This window comes from Denticeps clupeoides, chromosome 14 (genome assembly GCF_900700375.1).
Source record: "Denticeps clupeoides chromosome 14, fDenClu1.1, whole genome shotgun sequence".
NCBI lineage: Eukaryota > Metazoa > Chordata > Actinopteri > Clupeiformes > Denticipitidae > Denticeps > Denticeps clupeoides.
Genome location: NC_041720.1, coordinates 14,961,740 through 14,979,741, shown reverse-complemented (window position 1 = coordinate 14,979,741; position 18,002 = coordinate 14,961,740). Strand labels below are relative to the sequence as shown.

General features: G+C 44.9%; 2 protein-coding genes across 5 annotated transcripts in view; one reads left to right on the top strand and one right to left on the bottom strand.

Annotated features, from left to right (window-relative positions):
• The window catches only part of brf1b (BRF1 general transcription factor IIIB subunit b), a 70,168-nt gene that overhangs the window by 12,555 nt on the left and 39,611 nt on the right, over positions 1 to 18,002 (top strand). The window contains exons 4-6 of one of the 2 annotated variants that reach the window (XM_029002232.1): positions 4,177 to 4,208; positions 5,503 to 5,575; positions 16,398 to 16,547. In XM_029002232.1, the coding sequence (XP_028858065.1) occupies positions 4,177 to 4,208; positions 5,503 to 5,575; positions 16,398 to 16,547 (255 nt within the window). Of the gene's footprint in view, positions 1 to 2,948; positions 4,209 to 5,502; positions 5,576 to 16,397; positions 16,548 to 18,002 lie in introns of both variants that reach the window. The other variant, XM_029002233.1, reaches the window with a different exon arrangement.
• btbd6b (BTB (POZ) domain containing 6b) lies at positions 6,666 to 10,359 on the bottom strand. Of its 3 annotated transcripts, none has more exons than XM_029002235.1 (5): positions 10,040 to 10,359; positions 8,801 to 9,098; positions 8,617 to 8,707; positions 8,132 to 8,250; positions 6,666 to 8,060 (listed from the first exon to the last, which is right to left on the bottom strand). In XM_029002235.1, exons 2-5 carry the CDS (start codon positions 9,007 to 9,009, stop codon positions 7,028 to 7,030), a joined length of 1,452 nt encoding a protein of 483 aa, XP_028858068.1. In that variant the 5' UTR covers positions 9,010 to 9,098; positions 10,040 to 10,359; the 3' UTR covers positions 6,666 to 7,027. The 3 variants fall into 3 exon arrangements, with proteins under 3 accessions (XP_028858068.1, XP_028858069.1, XP_028858067.1); XM_029002236.1 differs by lacking the exon at positions 10,040 to 10,359 and adding an exon at positions 9,185 to 9,538; XM_029002234.1 differs by lacking the exon at positions 10,040 to 10,359 and having other exon boundaries at positions 8,801 to 9,538.

The window sequence follows — 18,002 nt, the reverse complement described above, 5'->3', positions numbered from 1 at the left end:
TACATATTAATAGCTGATGGATGTAGGGGAGATGTGCCACTTTTTATTTTGGAGTTGATCTAACAGTGGTATGTGTGCTGACACAGCAGTGGTCTATTTTCGCTGTTGTGCACCAGGACAGTGTGTGCAGACAGTGAATGTGACCCAACCCCAAATCTTACAGCTGCCCAGAATTTATTCATCAGAATCAGGAACATGCTTTATTGACAAATATGTTTTTTTTTGCTAATGGGAGTAAACGAGTTTTTCCTTTATCAGGTTCATAGAAATGCCTGTGTATAGTTGTGCCCAAATGTATTGACAATGACACAAATCCTGGTTTTCACAAAGTTTGCAGCTTGCATTTTTATTATGGCAATTTGCATATACTCCAGAACGTTATGAAGAGTGATCTGATAAATTGCAAAGTCCCCCAAAAACATTTCTACTGAATTTCAGTGCTGCCACAAAAGGACCTGCTGAGATCATTTCAGTGATCTTCTTGTTAACACAAGTGAGATTGTTGAGAAGCACAAGGCTGGATATCATTCTGTTCTTCTGAGTGAGTTAGAATAGCAGACTGGATGCTTTAAAAGGAAGGTGATGCTTGAAATGATTGTTCTTCCTCTGTTAACCAAGGTTACCTGCAAGGAAACACATGCAGTCGTCATTGCGTTGCATAAAAAGTTCTACACAGGCAAGAATATTGCTGCTACTAAGATGGCACCTAAATCAACCATTTATCAGATCATCAAAAACTTCAAGGAGAGAGGTTCAAGTGTTGTGAAGAAGGCTTGACCAAGAAAGGCTTGACCAGGGTGACCAAGAAAGTCTAACAAGCGCCAGGACCGTCTCCTAAAGGTGATTCAGCTGCAGGACCGAGGTGCCACCAGTGCAGAGCTGGCTCAGGAATGGCAGCAGGCAGGTGTGAGGGCATCTGCACCCACAGTGAGGCGAAGAATTTTGGACGATGGCCTGGTGTCAAGAAGGGCAGCAAAGAAGCCACTTTTCTCCAAGAAAACATCAAGGACAGACTGATATTCTGCTAAAAGTACAGGGACTGGACTGCTGAGGACTGCTGGGGTAAAGTCGTTTTCTCTGATGAAGCCCCTTTCCGATTGTTTGGGGCATCTGGAAAAATGATTGTCCGGAGAAGAGTTGAGCGCTACCATCAGTCCTGTCTCCTGCCAACAGTAAAGCATCCTGAGACCATTCATGTGTGGGGCTGCTTCTCATCCAAGGGAGTGGACTCACTCCCAATTTTAACTAAGAACACAGCCACGAATAAAGAACGGTACCAAAACATCCTCCAACAGCAACTTCTCCATGAACAGTTTGGTGAAGAACAATGACTTTTCCAGCATAATGGAGCACCGCACCTTAAGGCCAAAGTGAGAACTAAGTCTCTCGGGGAACAAACGTTTTGGATCTATGACCAGGAAACTCCCCGAACCTTTATTCAATTGAGAACTTGTGGTCCATCCACAAGAGGCGGGTGGACAAACAATAACCCACAAATTCTGACCAGCTCCAAGCACTGATTATGAAGGAATGGGTCACCATCAGCATGCCAGGGAGAATTGCAGAGGTCTTAAAAAAAAAAAAGAGCCAACTCTGCAAATATTGACTCTTTGCATAAACTTGATGTAATTGTCAATAAAGGCCTTGTAATACACCAGAAAACACTGAACCTTTGTGAAAACCAGTATTTGTGTCATTCTTAAAACTGCTGGCCAAGCCTGTAGAATCTAAAGTCACGTTTTGGGCAGTTTATTGGAATTCTATTGGCATCCTATTTGAGGGAGATTCAATTGTATTGGAAGCCAAAATCTTACACATTTCACCTTTAACATTGGTATCAGCTACAAAAAAAAATTTTCTTCCTACAATTGAGGTCTTGATGATATATATAGTGCTCAGGTGCATTGGTGGGAAATATATTTTATAAATCTATTATAATTTTTTGACAAAGTATTGCTATATTATTAGCGGATTTTTTATTAGCTAAGGATTGACTGTTTCAATTGCTCATCACACACACTATTGATTTAGGTTGGTTTCTGTGAGGGACCGCCGGGAGGCAGGGTACATGTAGAAAAAGAAGGGTTTATTAAAAACAGCTCACAAAGAAGCAACTCATAATAAAGCGCCAGCAAAAACGAAATAAACCTAAGCAAATGGTAACTTCCATTAATGTTTTAATTACAACTAAACAAATCAGGTAGCAAAAACAAACTGACCCAACAACCGAGCACACGGGGGAACATGTATAATAGCTGATCGGACCATTAATTACACACGGTTAAACGAAAAAACAAACGCTACACAAACAATCCCAGACCACTGTCAAGTCGGCTGTAATTAAATTACCAAATTGTGCTAAAGCAATACCGTTTAAACCCAATAACAACCCAAGTAAATGAACAGAAACAGATACCACACACAACCCCCCAGCTGAGGTGGCCAATCATGGTGAAGTCCAGTAGCCGACTTCCTGTTTATAATGGGTCCTCCCGAGATGTCCCTTCCAACTGCAACATCAGAACCAGCAATGGCCACCCAAACACTAGTAACTCAAAATGAACAAATGAATCCAGGCAAATCGATATGACTGTCAAAATAAACTAAATAAATGTGCTGTTGAACATACAGAAATAAATGAGATTGAAATTAAGCTAAACTGTATATTTGTAATGTTGACCTATTTAACTTTACTTAACAGTTTCCACCAATTGGGTGGCTGTGTGGCAGCACGTGTGGCCATCACAATTTCCTATAGGATTGATCCAAAAATACTTATCATCTTCTTTGCTTATATGGGTGTCACAGCATTCTAGGGGAAGGAATGGAAGTGGCTCATGCATTTTAGTGGACTGTGTTGTTGAGAGTGGCGTAGCAGCCTATTAAAAGTCAGTTACATTCAGAGAAATTGAGATCTTTTGCCTTAATGGAAGAAATATGTTTTCCAGAATTTAACCCTCCTGCGAAGCAGATGTTCCAGAATAGTAAGGTCTGTATGTTTCCTAAAGTGGTTTGTCACGAGCAAATGAACAAACCGTTCCTGCCATCGTATGGGTGGGTGCTGGCTGTCCACAGTCTGCTGAGTTGTGCTGCTATAACCTGCTATAGCCATGCTCTTTCAGTTAAGTCAGGCCACTTCATGCACTCATCCAGGGTTGTTTATTCAGAGGGAGACGGCACGCGGGTTCAGTTTCGCCATTCCCGAAACACTGCAGACTTGAAGGAGCTGGTTTGGTCACTTACTAAACTGAATGACTTTGACTTCACACTTCATGGGTTTGTCAGAATTTCACATCACTTTTAAAACTGGTTTCAGTATCAGTTTCTATCATGTAACAGAGCCTGTTATAGGTGTATGGAGCATGCAAATTGTTGTTAAAAAACATTTCTGTTTTCACCACCAGTTAGGGTTGGGCTGATAACATACTTATTATTATTGATTACTGTAGAAGGAAACAACTATTCTAAAAGATAAAAAGATAAATTAATCTTCTGATCACTTAACATTGTAAGCATTTGAAGGGTGCCCGGACTTTTGAATGCCACTGAATTCGGGCGCATTATCGTTCACTATTGGTATTGAAGTAATTCGTTTGATTCCTTCAAGCTGAAGTGCACATTCTACAGCTCCTTATGTGAATCAGAATAATTTTTATTTGTGTGTGGATCCCTGCATCAGGACATCTAAATATGTTGGAACAGATTATCTTTTTCTTCTCCAGATGCACTAGGAGAAATATTTTCAGTAATACTGATTGTCTGTTAATTGTGTAACAGAAATGTGACACTCTTTGCCGTGTACGTGTTTGCCTCTTTCACGATTGGCAGTGAATCTCTGTGGGAAATTGTGAATGATCCCGCTGGCCAGCGCTGCTCCCTTCTCCTGGCTTCTTAGAGTGATCCTCACGCCCCTGGATCATCCGATTCCCTTTCCGACGCGCTAATCTCCCGGGCTGCATGCTCGTATGGACACGTGCAGCAGGTGGACAGTAGAGACAGATGGTTCAGGACGAATTCGGTTTGCACTTGTGTTGACCCGAGGCTAAGGAAATGCGGCACTCGTGGAGATGCAAAGCTCCTTTTTTAACACCGTCCTTGTCTGCTGCAAACTTTACTGATTGTATGAGTTTGTGTGTTACATGTGTCCAGCGTACGTTTTCCTTAACCAATACGCAGACATGCTTCTGGACCTGAGTGATCTCCTGCAGGTTGGTTTGTGTACTTAGTATTGTAAATGTATTGCCACTGGACAGATCAGCCAATAAATTCCCAAATTCATCACACGGGTTTTGCAGCAGAAGCCATTTGACCTTTTTGATCAGTTTGAAATTCTGAATTTATTCTATGGCTGCTGTCAATCCAAACCCTAGATTTCCTGGCAGGCTTGTTTATTTGCTATTCAAGTGTAATATTGGCTATTCAATAAATAAATAAGTATTCATACAGAGATTTGAAAAAATTCTACTTGAGAGTTCACAAACTCTTAAGTATGGCTCTATATAACCATTTTGTTGATGCAGTATTCACCTAATCACTCCAATATGTGAAGTGAGTGATTCACGGTGCACACAGTGAAATGTGTCCTCTGCATTTAACCCATCACCCTGAGTGAGCAGTGGGCAGCCATGACAGGCGCCCGGGGAGCAGTGTGTGGGGACGGTGCTTTGCTCAGTGGCACCTCGGCAAATCGGGATTCGGACCGGCAACCTTCTGATTACGGGGCCGCTTCCTTAACCGCTAGGCCACCAGTGCCTCAGATATTTGGCTGAATTAAGTTCAATGTCCATTTAAATATAAAAGTGAAACATTACAAGAAGCGTTATTAAAGCCTTTTAGTTTCATTAAAAAGACTAAATTGATCTTAGTAACTGAACTTCTGCGTTCCTGACATTGATTAAAATGAGAAAACTGTGTCATGGAGTTTTCGATTTTTCATCATTTAACTCGCTTTTTGATCCAGTTTAAGCGCATATAAAAAAAATTATAGTTTTGACTGTTTGACAGCTATAAGTATAACATGTTCCTCTGATCTGACATTTTGGGAGCGTACTGCAGGGGAGCGTGTGGGCCACCTAAAATCTGACCTATTTTGGATTTTTGGTAGCGTTTTGTGGAAACTCTGATGGTGCCGATTTTATTTATACTCCCCCAGCTGTCTGGGGGAACGCGCCCCCAACCCACCCGGGACCGGAGGAGTGGCGTCAGTACTGGGAGGAGCCTGGAAAAAAAAATGCCACAAATGCAGCCAGACCCCCTGTGTCTTCCATTTAGCAGAATGCAAGAGTGGAACCCTAGTGTTAAGGTCGCAACCCGGCTTTCCATTAGTGTCTCTAATTGCTCTGAAGTTGAATAGAGGGTTCGGGGAAAGGTCAGAGGGGATTGCAGGGCTCCGGCATTTTCCTACAGTGCTGTTTACATTCAAATACCTGAAAACCAATATGCACCGTTTAGGCTCTAATCTGGAACTATTATATCTCATAACCGTTTCCTCTGACTGTGCAGGTGAACGTGTACATCCTGGGCAAAACCTTCCTCCTTCTGGCCAGGGAGCTCTGCATCAACGCCCCAGCTGTTGGTAAATCTGGCTTTCACTTTTTCCCGCTAGTTGACACACCCGTCTTTTCTTTCTGCTGCCAGAGGTGGACACGTTGGTCTACTGGACACGGTGGTCTACTTTTTTTTTCCTACTTTACTTAGTCACAGCTAACACTGTAATCCATATGTCATCTCCATTTAGCTCTTATAAAGCCTAATATTCTTCATACAGTATATAGAGTGAAATATCCCTTGTTTATCTAGATGTAAAAATCCAGTATTAAAAAAAATAGAATAATACAGTGAAAGCAAAAAGGGATTAACAATGCACCTTATGAAAATTTGCCTTTTGGTTTATATTATAACATTTCTTTTTAATGAAATCCTTGTTTTTTATGCAGTATCATATATTTCTTCAGAAGCAGCAATTATCGTTTAGGCTGTAACATCCTCACAATCTGGATTGGAGATTATTACTAGACAGTTTGGTGTTTTGGTGGTGTGCAGGGTCAGATTTGGATGTTAGAATACACGTCTACTGACTGAGGAATCGTACTCGCGTTGTATTCTGCTGTAAACCCCCCCGAGTTAAAATAAAGAGCTAAATATTGTATCTGCACACACCAGACAAGCTGCCGATTCCAGATGAATTCTGCCCGTTTTTTACAGCGTGACAGTCGGAGTACAATGAATATCTGGGATTTTATCCTTCCTCAGTCTTGCACATCCTGGTGAGGCTAATGAAGTTTGGCATTAATCACTAATCAGGCACTAGAGACTAATCAGATATGGTAATTACTGCTGTTTTCTTTTACAATAAGCTTTTAAATCATTATTAAGTTGCGTTATAGGTTGCACTGCTCAGCAGAATGAGCAGGAGTGGGGAACACACCTCAGATGACATTCATCTGAGATCATTTTGAAACACGTACTGTTGTGAGTTGGTCCTGAGCAGGAGCTCTCGTATCACTATCACACAACAGCATTCCAATTCAACAAAAGTATACGGACTCTATTGTAGTGCTCCAATTATAATGTAGACCGTGTATTGGCGTATTGTCTACTCCGCCCCTCTTTAATATTTCTCTAGGAAGAACCAATGGCAACAGATATAATTTTGAGTCCCAAAAAAAAAAAAAAGAAGTTTTATCTGCAGTTCAGTAAGCTGCACACTAATACAAGACATTTCATCTGTCAGTCAGCCTCAAGCTGTAAACAAGTTAGCTTCAAGTTATGTACAAAAACACGCAAGTGGTCATCGTCCACTTGAAGTGCAATACAATGACTTTTTTAATGTATATATATATATATATCTGCATGCCGCAGGATCAATAATTAAATATATATATTTTAAAATAAATAAAACTAAAGAACATCCCTTCACTCAGAAACCAGGGAAGTCTTTGAACAGACTAACAGACCGGTTTTCTTCCCACTGCTACATTGTGAAGGAAAGAAGCTGCTGCAGGTCCTTTAACCAAAATCCCGCCCCTCACGCATAGAAGACCAGTTCTGGAATCTGGCCCCCCTGCACCCCCGTCCCGTTGGTGCTGTCCGAGGAGCACTGGAACTGAAACGTCACTTTCCCGCACTGCACCTCCGTCATGCCCTCCTGTCCGAAGTAGCTGAGCTCGCTACCGTCCAGCACGGCGCTGACGGTGTAAAAGGCGTCTTGCTCCACCTGCACCGGGTGCTCGAACCACACGGAGAACGTGTTACTGGACCCGTCCGCAACGAACTTGGTCAGGTTCTGGGCCAGAGTCGCCCCTTGGCGCTTGAGTTCGATCTTGACGCTGTACTCTGCCTTGCCGCCGCTGGAGCCATACAGGCCCAGGCCGGCGATGAAGATCCGCTTGTCCACGGCGAACTGGATGCTGTCGCAGCGGCCCCGGTAGCGCCACTGGTTGCTGCGGTAGGCGGACGACTGGAACCGGTGGCACCGCTGCGGCGCCAGGCCCTTCCTCTGCGTCAGCGGGAAGTCCAGCTTGGGCTTGTTGGCCGCCGTGTACCACAGGAAGATGTCGTGCGTCTCCTCCAGCGTCAGCACGTCGGACTGGGCCGCGCCGTCGGCGAACTCCTCCAGGGTCATGGTGGGAACCCGCACCAGGTACAGCGCCTTGCCCAGCACGGCCCGCTTGTTGCGGGCGCTCGGCCCCAGGCCCTGCCGCTTGCACTCGGCCGCGGCCCACTCCGCCAGGGCCTGGAAGACCACCGCCTCCCTGGTGTTGAGCGTCTCGCGCCGGAGGATGATCTCCAGGGTCTGGAGGTCGATCTCGCAGAAGCCCTCGGAGCGGAGGGCCAGCTCCGCCTGGGCGTCGATGACCTCCCAGCACCGCTGGGTCAGCTCCGGCTCCTCGAACAGCCGGCTCTGGGACAGCAGAACGCAGGCGTTCTTGGCCTCCAGGCTGGTCTCCAGGAAGTTGACGCAGGCCCTGGCCAGCGCAGGCACGATGTACTTTTTGGCAGCGTACAGGGTGGCCAGCACGGTGTCCGCTTCCAGTTCAATCTCGTCGCTGTACATGTACCTGAAAGAAGGAGCCACGCGTCAGTCCGGCGTATACGAGCCAGGCGTCGCTTGGAGCGAAGAGGGACTTACTTCAATAGGATTAAAAAAGCAGCAGGTTCCACGTCCGGGATGTGGATTTCTGAATCGCCCTCGGCCAGGTCGCCGTAAAACATGGCACCGAACACCGAACTGCCGACCGCCAGCACATACTGGAGAGGCAGGAGGGGAAAAAAGAGACGTGAGAACACGCCGCCATTCAATCGTGAAGGAAGCCCTTTTTTTAGAGCTTTCGGTCTTCTGTTGTGGTCTACAGGTTTTGTTCGCCTTAAAATGTGGTATGGGGGTGGTAGTAGCCCAGTGGACCTATGAACCAGAAGACCCAGGTTCAAATCCCACTTACTACCATCGTGTAGTAAGTGTAGTACTGTCCCTGCAAGTACTGATTGTAAGTCCCTCTGGATAAGGGAGTCTGGTAAATGCGGTAAATATTATTTTTGCACCTTCTACCACTTCGCCACGTACTGGCTAACCTGCATGTAGCCGAAATGACAATAAAGCCCCCTTGATTCACTCACCTTGTGTGCTGGAACCCTCTGAGATTCACCAGGGGGTCCAACAATGAAATGAACATCAGCCATGAGTTCGTTGTTGAACATCAAAGCATTCCTTCAAAACACGAAAAAAAAAAAAAAAAAAGGTTCAAGATGCATTCACCGTTTTCGCATTCTTAAGAAAAGCGTCAAGACGGGTCACCTTCACCTTTCTCTGAGCGTTGGATGAGTTGACTGCCAGCTGGAGGCCTCGACGTTGTTGTTGTTGATGTTCTGCTGTGTGGTGGCTGTGGTTGGAGTGGTCACTGTCTGGGTCACCTGGACGATGGTCTTCTTACTGGCAGCGGTCACCGACGTGCTGCTGTTACTGTTCGGGATGTTGGTGTTGATGCTTGCAGGATAGAGTTCTGCGGCCATCTTCTTCTTCAGAGACAAACTCACGATCTCATAGCATACTGGCAGCTTGCCTGGCTGCTTACCATTCCGTTTAGTCCTTTTCAAAGTCCCTGGAAGCAAAAAGAAGAAGGTCAAAAACTTCATGATCCGGCCATACAGGCAATCTGGGGCAGCTGGCATCAGCAAATAAATCCACCTAGTTGGTCAAACGATTGCAGGGGCCGCCGGCGAAAAAAAAAATGTATAGAAGCGCCGGGTAACCAAATCTGTCCGAGGCTGCTCCTCTCATCGGCGTGAGATCGACCACAAAAGCGGATTTATTCCCGAAGGGTCGTCACCGTCTCCGCTTTCTCATCGCATCCTCGAGAAGCGCAAACGTGCCGTTTAAACGAAGAACTTTCCAGAGAAGAGAACCGAAGCGCGAGTTGAATAGTTTCTGGCTCTCCGCGGCTCCGGCGTCGTCGCTCGCTCGCTCGCTCGCTCGCCCGCCCGCGACGACGCGCTGGTTTTGTCCCCGGCGAGGGCGACGCCCACCTCTCGCCTGGACCAATCAGACGCGCCGCGCCGCCTACGTCACTCGCGCCTAGCCGCCCGCCCCCTCGCCATAATATTCCGCCGAGATTTAACCCCTGCGCGCACTGCCGCGAGAAATAAAATTTAAATAAAACACGCAGCTTTACGCACAAAAAACCGCAGACCGGGTCGCCGAAACCGGCCCACGAACGGAGTCCGCCGGAAGCAGCTCTTTAAAAAAATAAATAAAAAAAAAAGTCGTGCGCTCTTCCTGCCGAAAGGACGAACCGACGAAGTTAGTTGGAGGGGAACGTCGCGTCCGCCGCGTCGGTTTCGAACTGCGGGCGCCGCTCGACAGTCCGCAGCCGCCATTTACGTAACAGTCACCGCACAGCCGACTTTCTGCTCTTGTTGTCGTCGTCGTCGTCCTCGGCGGCGGATTACGACCGGAGGTAAAAGTAGCCCCGCGGATCCCGCGCCGACCCGCCTCCCGGGCGAAGCTGACCCGGGAGCGCGGCGCTTCTCCCGGCATCGTTACCTGTTTCGGCCGGACCGAGGGCCGACCGGGAGCCGGTTTCTCCGCGTTCAGGTCCGGCTGGCGCAGCCAGTGGCCATGTTCAATCCGGAGGCAGGAGTGGGAGAGGGGGGTTGGGCTTGCGTCCCCTGTTATTAGGCCGGTTGCTCGGCTTTCCAACAGAGGGCCCCGGCGCTGCAAAATGGATCGTTTTGGGAAGGGAGGTTTTTTTTTTTTTTTTTTTTTTTTTCCCGGGACGGCAGCGCTATAGTAAGCGGCTTATGCGTCGGCACCGTACGCACGATCAGCGGCCTGGGGCTGCAGCGATTTCGATCGAGCTTCTCACGGACCAAAGTGTGCGCTTTCATTCACCGGGTTGATTTTTAAAGGGACAACAATCACGACGAGGTTGCAACGTCACACGTGATGCACCGAAGCACATGTGCCCTCTGCTTTTAACCCATCACCCTTGGTGAGCAGTGGGCAGCCGTGGAAAGGTGCCCGGGGAGCCCAGTGTGCGGGGACGATCCGAGATTCGAACTGGCAACCTTCCAATTGCTGGTCCGCTTCTTGCCCTATAATCAGAGCGTTTTCCCCTAAACAGATGGTCCAATGTGGGGCTCGAACCCAGAGTCTCATGCTCTACCGATTGAGCTAGCCGAGCACACAACATCAGCCAACATCTGTTTCGGTTAACAGCCAAACATGACATGATTGCTGCATGACCGTAGTTTTAACGTTTGGGTGATTATGGATCTGCCGGGAATTATGATTAGAAATTAGAGTTTGTAAATTCAGATTAGAAGTGAACTAATTAAGCATTATAAACTGCTTAATTTTATTTCAACATTTATTCATGTCTGAATTAGTTTACTTTTACAACATTTACCAGACGCCCTTATCCAGAGTGACATACGATCAGTAGTTACAGGGACAGTCCCCCTGGAGACACTCAGGGTTAAGTGTCTTGCTCAGGGACACAATGGTAGTAAGGGGGGGTTGAACCTGGGACTTTGTGGTCTTCTGGATTGAAGGCGAGTGTGTAACACCCTCCAACACATTACTGCTCAATACATGCAGGAATAATGGTTTATGGGCATTTTGTCGCAACCGAGCATTAAACGTTGGGTCAACGTTGAAACAACCGACACTCAACAACATTTCTGTACTGAAGATTGGCCACGTGCTCATCCAAGTCCTCCCAAAACATTGGTTGCACTGGTTTGTGACTTCTATTTTTTTTTTTTTTTGGTCTGAGTATCCTGCTTGTCTCCCTTCTGCAGAAGGTGTGCAGATGAAGGGAACCGTGTGAAGCACCGTACGGTGCGGAGACGAGCTGAGGGTTTTTGTTTTTTTCTCCCTTCGCATTTGCATTTGCCAGGGAAATAAATCTGGCACAGCCTCCTGCAGCTTGTTCTGGCAGCATCTCGGTGTTTTAAATTTGATTGAGTACATTCTGTCCGGTGTCCATGCAGCATTGTGCTGGGTACATGCAGCAAATGTGGCCATCTCGGTCGAGACAAGGAGCTGCTGCTGGACCTGTTCCTTTCGGACGGTTGGGTTTTGGCTGAACAATCTATATGTGAATTTTACGCAGAAGATTCTGTGTGGTTCATGGCAGTTTTTTTTTTTTTTTTTTTTTTGCATGATAGAATAAGAGCCTCAGAATTTATGTCGCTGTGCTGCCATAGCCTGATCGTCAGCATGAACCCATCTCTGACCGCGGCAGGCGCCCGTTTAACCGGCGGCCAATCCCATCCAGTTTTAATAGGAACAGAATGTGCGGGTTTTTGAAGCAAAACTGCGGCGTCGAATCAAGCCCCAGGGTGTCTTTATAGAGCAGATACCCATACATCCATATTTGCATATCAAAGCCATTCTAATTTACTGTACCTGTTTGTAGTGTGTGGCAGCAGTGAATCACTGCTGACTGTTTACGGGGTTCCGAGAGATGCTGCAGGATTAAAATCTCTCCCTTTGCCTGAGCAGCAGCATAATCAGCATAATCTGTTCAGGAGCCATTGTTTTTATGTATGCAGTTTATGTGAAACACTTGGCATAATTAAAATGATCTGTACAACTATGAAGTTTTGCACCTCAAACAATTATAAGACCATGAAAGAGGTGAGTTGTCCTCATTGAAATCAGAGAAGCAATCCGCTTTATTGTTGGTCACTATGGCTGATAAATGGGATAGTAGGTATATCAAATTATTAGAATAATTACAAAAAATCAATCAAAAAGAATATTCACTGTACAGAAATGTCCAACTTATCTTCATTTCTAAAGCCACCACTTGCTTGGGGCTGAAGGGGTTGAAAGTGAGTCCTTCTGAATTCAATTATTAAACCCTAAACAACCCTATGCAATATATAAAAAAAAAATTGACATAAGTAATGGGACCGATGCTGTGGGCTGCATGGGTCATATTCGCCAATTTGAACCATGTTCACTACACTTTTTCTGCATTTTTGGACATTAAAGGACATCGGTAGTTAGTTTCTAACTACATCTAACTTACCCACCTGCCCCTTTCTCTGCCTGTGTACTGATGTATGCAAACCCGGAAGACAGCCTTAGCATTAAACGTCAGGCCTTGGCTCTCAGTAAATGCAGTAACATGCCTTTTAGAATAAATGTATGCGGAAATGTGTATTAGAGTGTGTAGATTTCAAATGAGAGGAGTCACAAACCCAGACTCGGGGGTTAACCGTGAGAGCTGAGCATTTTCATTTTGCCCACGCTCCACAGTGCCCACAGTGAATACCAAGCGCCACCTTCATCCTCGCCGGCATGTTCCCGTTGCCCCTCGGCATCAGCGGAAATTGTCAGGACTTTGTGATTGGTGAAAGCACGACAATCTCACCATTCATCAGCTGCATAATGATAGCATGGCTGAAACACACACACACGCTCAAGTTATATATTAACCGTAGCTAGAAGGAAATAGAGGAGTCACCACTCAGACGACAGCTACATGTGGAATCGCCACATTCCCACTTTTTTTTTTTTTAACAGAATGGAAAATGTGGGTCATACGATGTTATAGCAGCTATGAATGTGATCTTTTTGTATCTGATAGCAAGTGGATGAGAGAAATGATGTTAGGACCTTACCAGACTTTTTTTTTTTTTACCTTTGTCTTGAAAATACTAATATTAAGGTAAAAACTGAAACAACAAGGAATTAAAAGATACGAGTGGAAAAAAACTAGCCAGTATTTCAGCCCCGCTTAACACAAATTGTGTGTACAAGGGCCAGGATTGTCAAACCAGGTACTCAAACCAAAAAAAAACAAAAACAGGATGCATAGTTATTGAGGATTTTCTTATTATGTAGAACCAACCGCAAGGGCGTGTCCCCTGCCCACAACGAAAGAGAGTGTATGGATGAACTGTATCTAAAAATAAAATATTTGAACATTTACTCGATGTACTTTTGAATATGTTTGCGTGGACTAGTGATAACGTAATGCGTCAGAAAAAAATAGCCCTGACGCATATCACATGTACCGTTTAAATTAGACTCGCTTGCCTGTTTCAAACAAATGGATTATTTGTTCATGTCTGGCTGGCTGCATCGATATGCTTTTAATTTCATCTTCATGACAGTGACAAACTTGGACTGGGCTTAGGGCGAAGACAATGTAATAAATGCTGTAATGAAATGAAAACTGCAGTGGAGTAGCGGGGCACATGCAATCTTGCGGAATTGTAATGCAATAATACAGGCATTGTGTGCTTTAGTTGCCAAAGCTTTATAAAGTTTTCTTGAACTGGGGTCAACTCAGAGGTCTAAAGGACAGGGGTCTTTCCTCGCCGAAGCTCGTCTTAGGGGCATGGCAACATGTTTCGTTGTTTAGTGGGCAGTCCCTTTTCATCTCTTGTCCACAGCCTGTCTCCCAAGATACGACCAAGAAAGTTCATCCGTAGTTGTGGAACTGGTTAGAACAGGTTTTGGATATATGCTGTTATCGGAAATGCTTTCCATAGGGCTTGAGAAGGACCAGTGAAAATGGCTCCTATGTACTAGGAACTGCCACCATAAATCTCTGAAGGTCCATCTAGCTTGCTTGAAATTTGCCTTATTGAAACCTGTCTTACTGTCTTTAAAAAAAAAAAGATCACATCCCTTTCTTTAATAAGACAGCAGAGTTAGGGCCCTGAGTTTACTCAAGGACTTTGAAGCAGGTGGAAGCGAAAGATTGCGGGCGTGCACCCACTGGCCGCTGGGAAATGTCCCCAGAGTAAAGCGCTGCTCCAGATTCTCCAGGAAGCCAAGGACTCTGGACGTTTGTGCTGCTTTAGCCCCCCTCCCCCGCGAAATGCACCTAAAGAATGGCACCGGAGGGGCTGCTTCCACTTATTGTCTCCATTGTTTGGCTGTGCTCGTTTCCAGGCGGGCTTGATCCGGCTGCTTCAAGTAAGAGTGCAGATGAGGACTTCTGATGGGTATCGGCTGTTGCTGACTTCAGTGCTGCAAGGGGCATCTCACTTCACATTTAATAGTTCTACAGTCTTGAGGAAAACAAGCCACCTGTTGCAATTATGAATTATGTTTTACGGAAAAAGGATATTTGCTTTGGTCCAGTTCACAAACCAGATGCTGTGTGTCTGAGGGCCAGTGAGTGAAATCATGGTGGGACGTCTGAAGCAAGATCAAGGCAAACTCACTAAAATCTTGCAAGAAAAACTGTATAGCATGCTGTACAGTAGCAGTGCAACAGTTTCCATTTTAGTTCTTAGTAATATATTACAAATATCAGCTTTGCAAAACACATCCATTTCAAGTTTGAACCCTGTGGGTTAATATTAATAGTCTGAATTTTAATTTCCCTGAAAAAAACTGTTGTTTTCATAATGCTTTGCCCTGGTCAGACATGGGTGTCCACACTTTTTTAATAATTAAGTCAGAATAATCTACCTACATGCTAGGCAGCAGTGAAAACAAATAAAGGTAACAGTAACTGTGTAAAACACTTAATATGTGAAACTTGAAATAATTTCACTTGATTTGGGAAAAAAAAGTTTCTATCTAGAGATGTTCTAAAAGAACTGGAGGTTGGACCTTCCAAACTGCAGGCAAAAGTCTACAGAAAAGTCTGAATTTCCTCTCAAAGAACAGTTGGATAACCGAGAGCTGTTGAGACTTTTTTAGTCTCTCTCTATATAAATGATGTCATTGTTTAATGAAAAAGAATAAAAACTGCTTGCAGCTTAGTGTTGTGTTAGTACACTTTATATATTAAATGTATGTTGGCGTACCTTGCATAACTGCAAGGCACATATGGCACAATATAACTCTGGGCATGGTCCTGACCTAACTAGGATGACTTGTACTGGATGGAATCAGGCAGGGTTGCGCCGCTCCACATTCCCTTTCTTTGGAACAATTAGGGTGGATCGGCAGATCAATCAATCGCAATTAGTATATAAGACCTCCTTTTCCAGATGGAAGTGCTAAGCTTTTGATTTCTCTCTTGGTCCACCTCCCCTACCGTCTCTGGAGTAGAAATAAATTGCAAGTCTAACTAGGTGATTATCTCGCTGGCCCTTTCTCAGTAGCGTGCACGGTTTAACTTGTGTCGGTAGGGACCCATGCGTTCGGAAAAATGAGATCTCGCACATGCGTGATGTCCCGTAGTGAGGATGGAAGATTCGTTCATATGTTGTTGTGTTTTTAATGTTGTGCAATATACAGGGTGGGCCATTTATATGGATACACCTTAATAAAATGGGAATGGTTGGTGATATTAACGTCCTGTTTGTGGCACATTAGTATATGTGAGGGGGCAAACTTTTCAAGATGGGTGGTGACCCTAGTGGCCATTTTGAAGTCTGTCATCTTGGATCCAACTTTTGTTTTTTCAATTGGAAGAGGGATTTATTGGTAATTTCACAAGAAAAACAATGGTGTGCTTGGTTTTAACTTTATTCTTTCATGAGTTATTTACAAGTATCTGACCATTTATAAAAATGTGTTCAATGTCACCAACCATTCCCATTTTATTAAGGTGTATCCATATAAATGGCCCACCCTGTACTCACACTTTTCAGTCGACTGGTCGTACCCCTGATGTGAATGAGCTTTATCTTACCTCATAAATACTCATCACATTCAGAAATGTATGTCACCTGTACATTTTTCTTTACACATTTACACATGTGATAATTCGTTTTTGTGAAAATCACTGATAATATTGACAATATTGGTGTTTAATAGACGAATTTGTTTAATATTTTGGTTTAATATTTCTATTTAACATCACGCACCGTAGCACTTCCTCGCAATGTCTCAAGGCCCCAGATGGAGATCAGAGAGGTAGCTGGGGCATCAGCCGGGTATGGAAGCGCATATTGATGACGTGTTTCCCTGCCTCCAGACCCTTGTCTGTACATCCCACGCTTCGCCCACATGCTGGAGTTCGGGGAGAAGACCCACGAGGTTTCCATGACGGCGCTTCGCCTGCTGCAGAGGATGAAGCGGGACTGGATGCACACAGGGCGCAGGCCGTCCGGTTTGTGTGGGGCAGGTACGTTGCCATGGTGAATACGTCCTGCCACCCTATCTATAGCGATTTCAGTAGAATTGTGAGATGATCGAAGTTTAGGTTGACTCATGCGGTGTCCAAAAGGATGACGTTTGCCCACCACACTGTTCTGTCTCACTGATCCACGCTCTACCTAAACACGGAACTGGTGCGCGGTGTCTGTGTTGCATAACAGCCAGAGAATGAGAACGTGGTGCATCCTCACACTGAGCAGAGCTCAAAAAAACGTTGTCTTTGCCTCTGCAGACCAGCCTCCTTTTTCCCCCGGTAATATCCCAACTTCTGCAGTGTGAATATTTAATCTTTTGTCATTAATCTTTCACGGCATTCTGGAGAAAACGCATCGAGTGTAGACGAGTCAATAGCTGCAGGGAAGCTCTCGTTGTGGATGCTTCACCCCTCTGAACCTTTGTCTAGAGAAGCTCTGTGTGCATTTTCAGAATAAAATGCTCTTAATTCGAAGACAGGCAGCCTTATTGCGTAGCGTTCGAACCCTCAGAGCCGCTTATTGATTGTGACCAGCACTGCTTTTCTAATTTTTGCCCCAGCGCTGGCTACATGTAGAGGAGGCAGTGCGGAAGGGGGCACTAGTACGTGTGCTGGAGAGCCGTTTGGAAGTTCCTGGGACCAGTTCTCTCGAACCTTACATCAGTTTGCCACAAAACCAAACTTTGTGAAGATGAAAACAGTATATTTTCTTTAGCATGTTCAGAACTCACCAGTTGTTGGATTGCTGATCAAACTTTTTGAATTGTGGTTTGGTCGTAAGGGGTCTGTACTACTTTACTAATCGGTGATGGGACACAATCTGGTCTGTACATATGACAAGCTGGTCTATTGGGTCAACATGGTTGCTATCATGAAAAGATAATCACACATTTTGCAAATAATCAATTAAATAATTAAATTGCAATTGCATTATTAAGAGTCAAGCTTGTTATAAACCCCACAATCCAGTTGCTTTCCATTGGTTTCCATTTGGAAAAATATATTCAAAATATATGAAATATACAATTTCTCTATTGTCCGTTTCCTTTTATGATTTGCATATTCACACCTGCTGTTGATGGGGTCCCATATTTCTTATAGGTCCCCTTTTTTGAGAGTTCCCCCAGCCTGTCTATGGTTTTGCAATGGCTAGAAATGGCGGCAGGTGTAAAGAGTGCTTTGGTCATTCTGCTTCGCCGTTCAGAGAGCGGCAGCTCAGATGGTCGGATCTTGAATGTCACCCCGCTAACACTTATACAAAAGCAAAAATCATTGGTTCATTTTTTACATTAATGTTGTCCTAATTAAGGTCATATTCCAGTGAAGCTTTCTGACAAAGGGTCCTCCAGGAGTGCTGTATGTGGCACCAAAAGCTCATGGGCGGAAGGCTGTAGTTGGATAACTACACATACATCAAGGGGCACTATTTTTGAAGGAAAGCTAGGTACT

Coding starts and splice junctions, on each gene's coding strand:
- btbd6b (XM_029002234.1), bottom strand. CDS start 9,168: ATGCCAGCTGCCCCAGATTGCCTGTATGGCCGGATCATGAAGTTTTTG. Junction 8,251..8,616: donor AGAGGGTTCCAGCACACAAG/GTGAGTGAATCA, acceptor CTGCCTCTCCAG/TATGTGCTGGCGGTCGGCAG. Junction 8,061..8,131: donor GCTTTTTTAATCCTATTGAA/GTAAGTCCCTCT, acceptor TCCTTCTTTCAG/GTACATGTACAGCGACGAGA.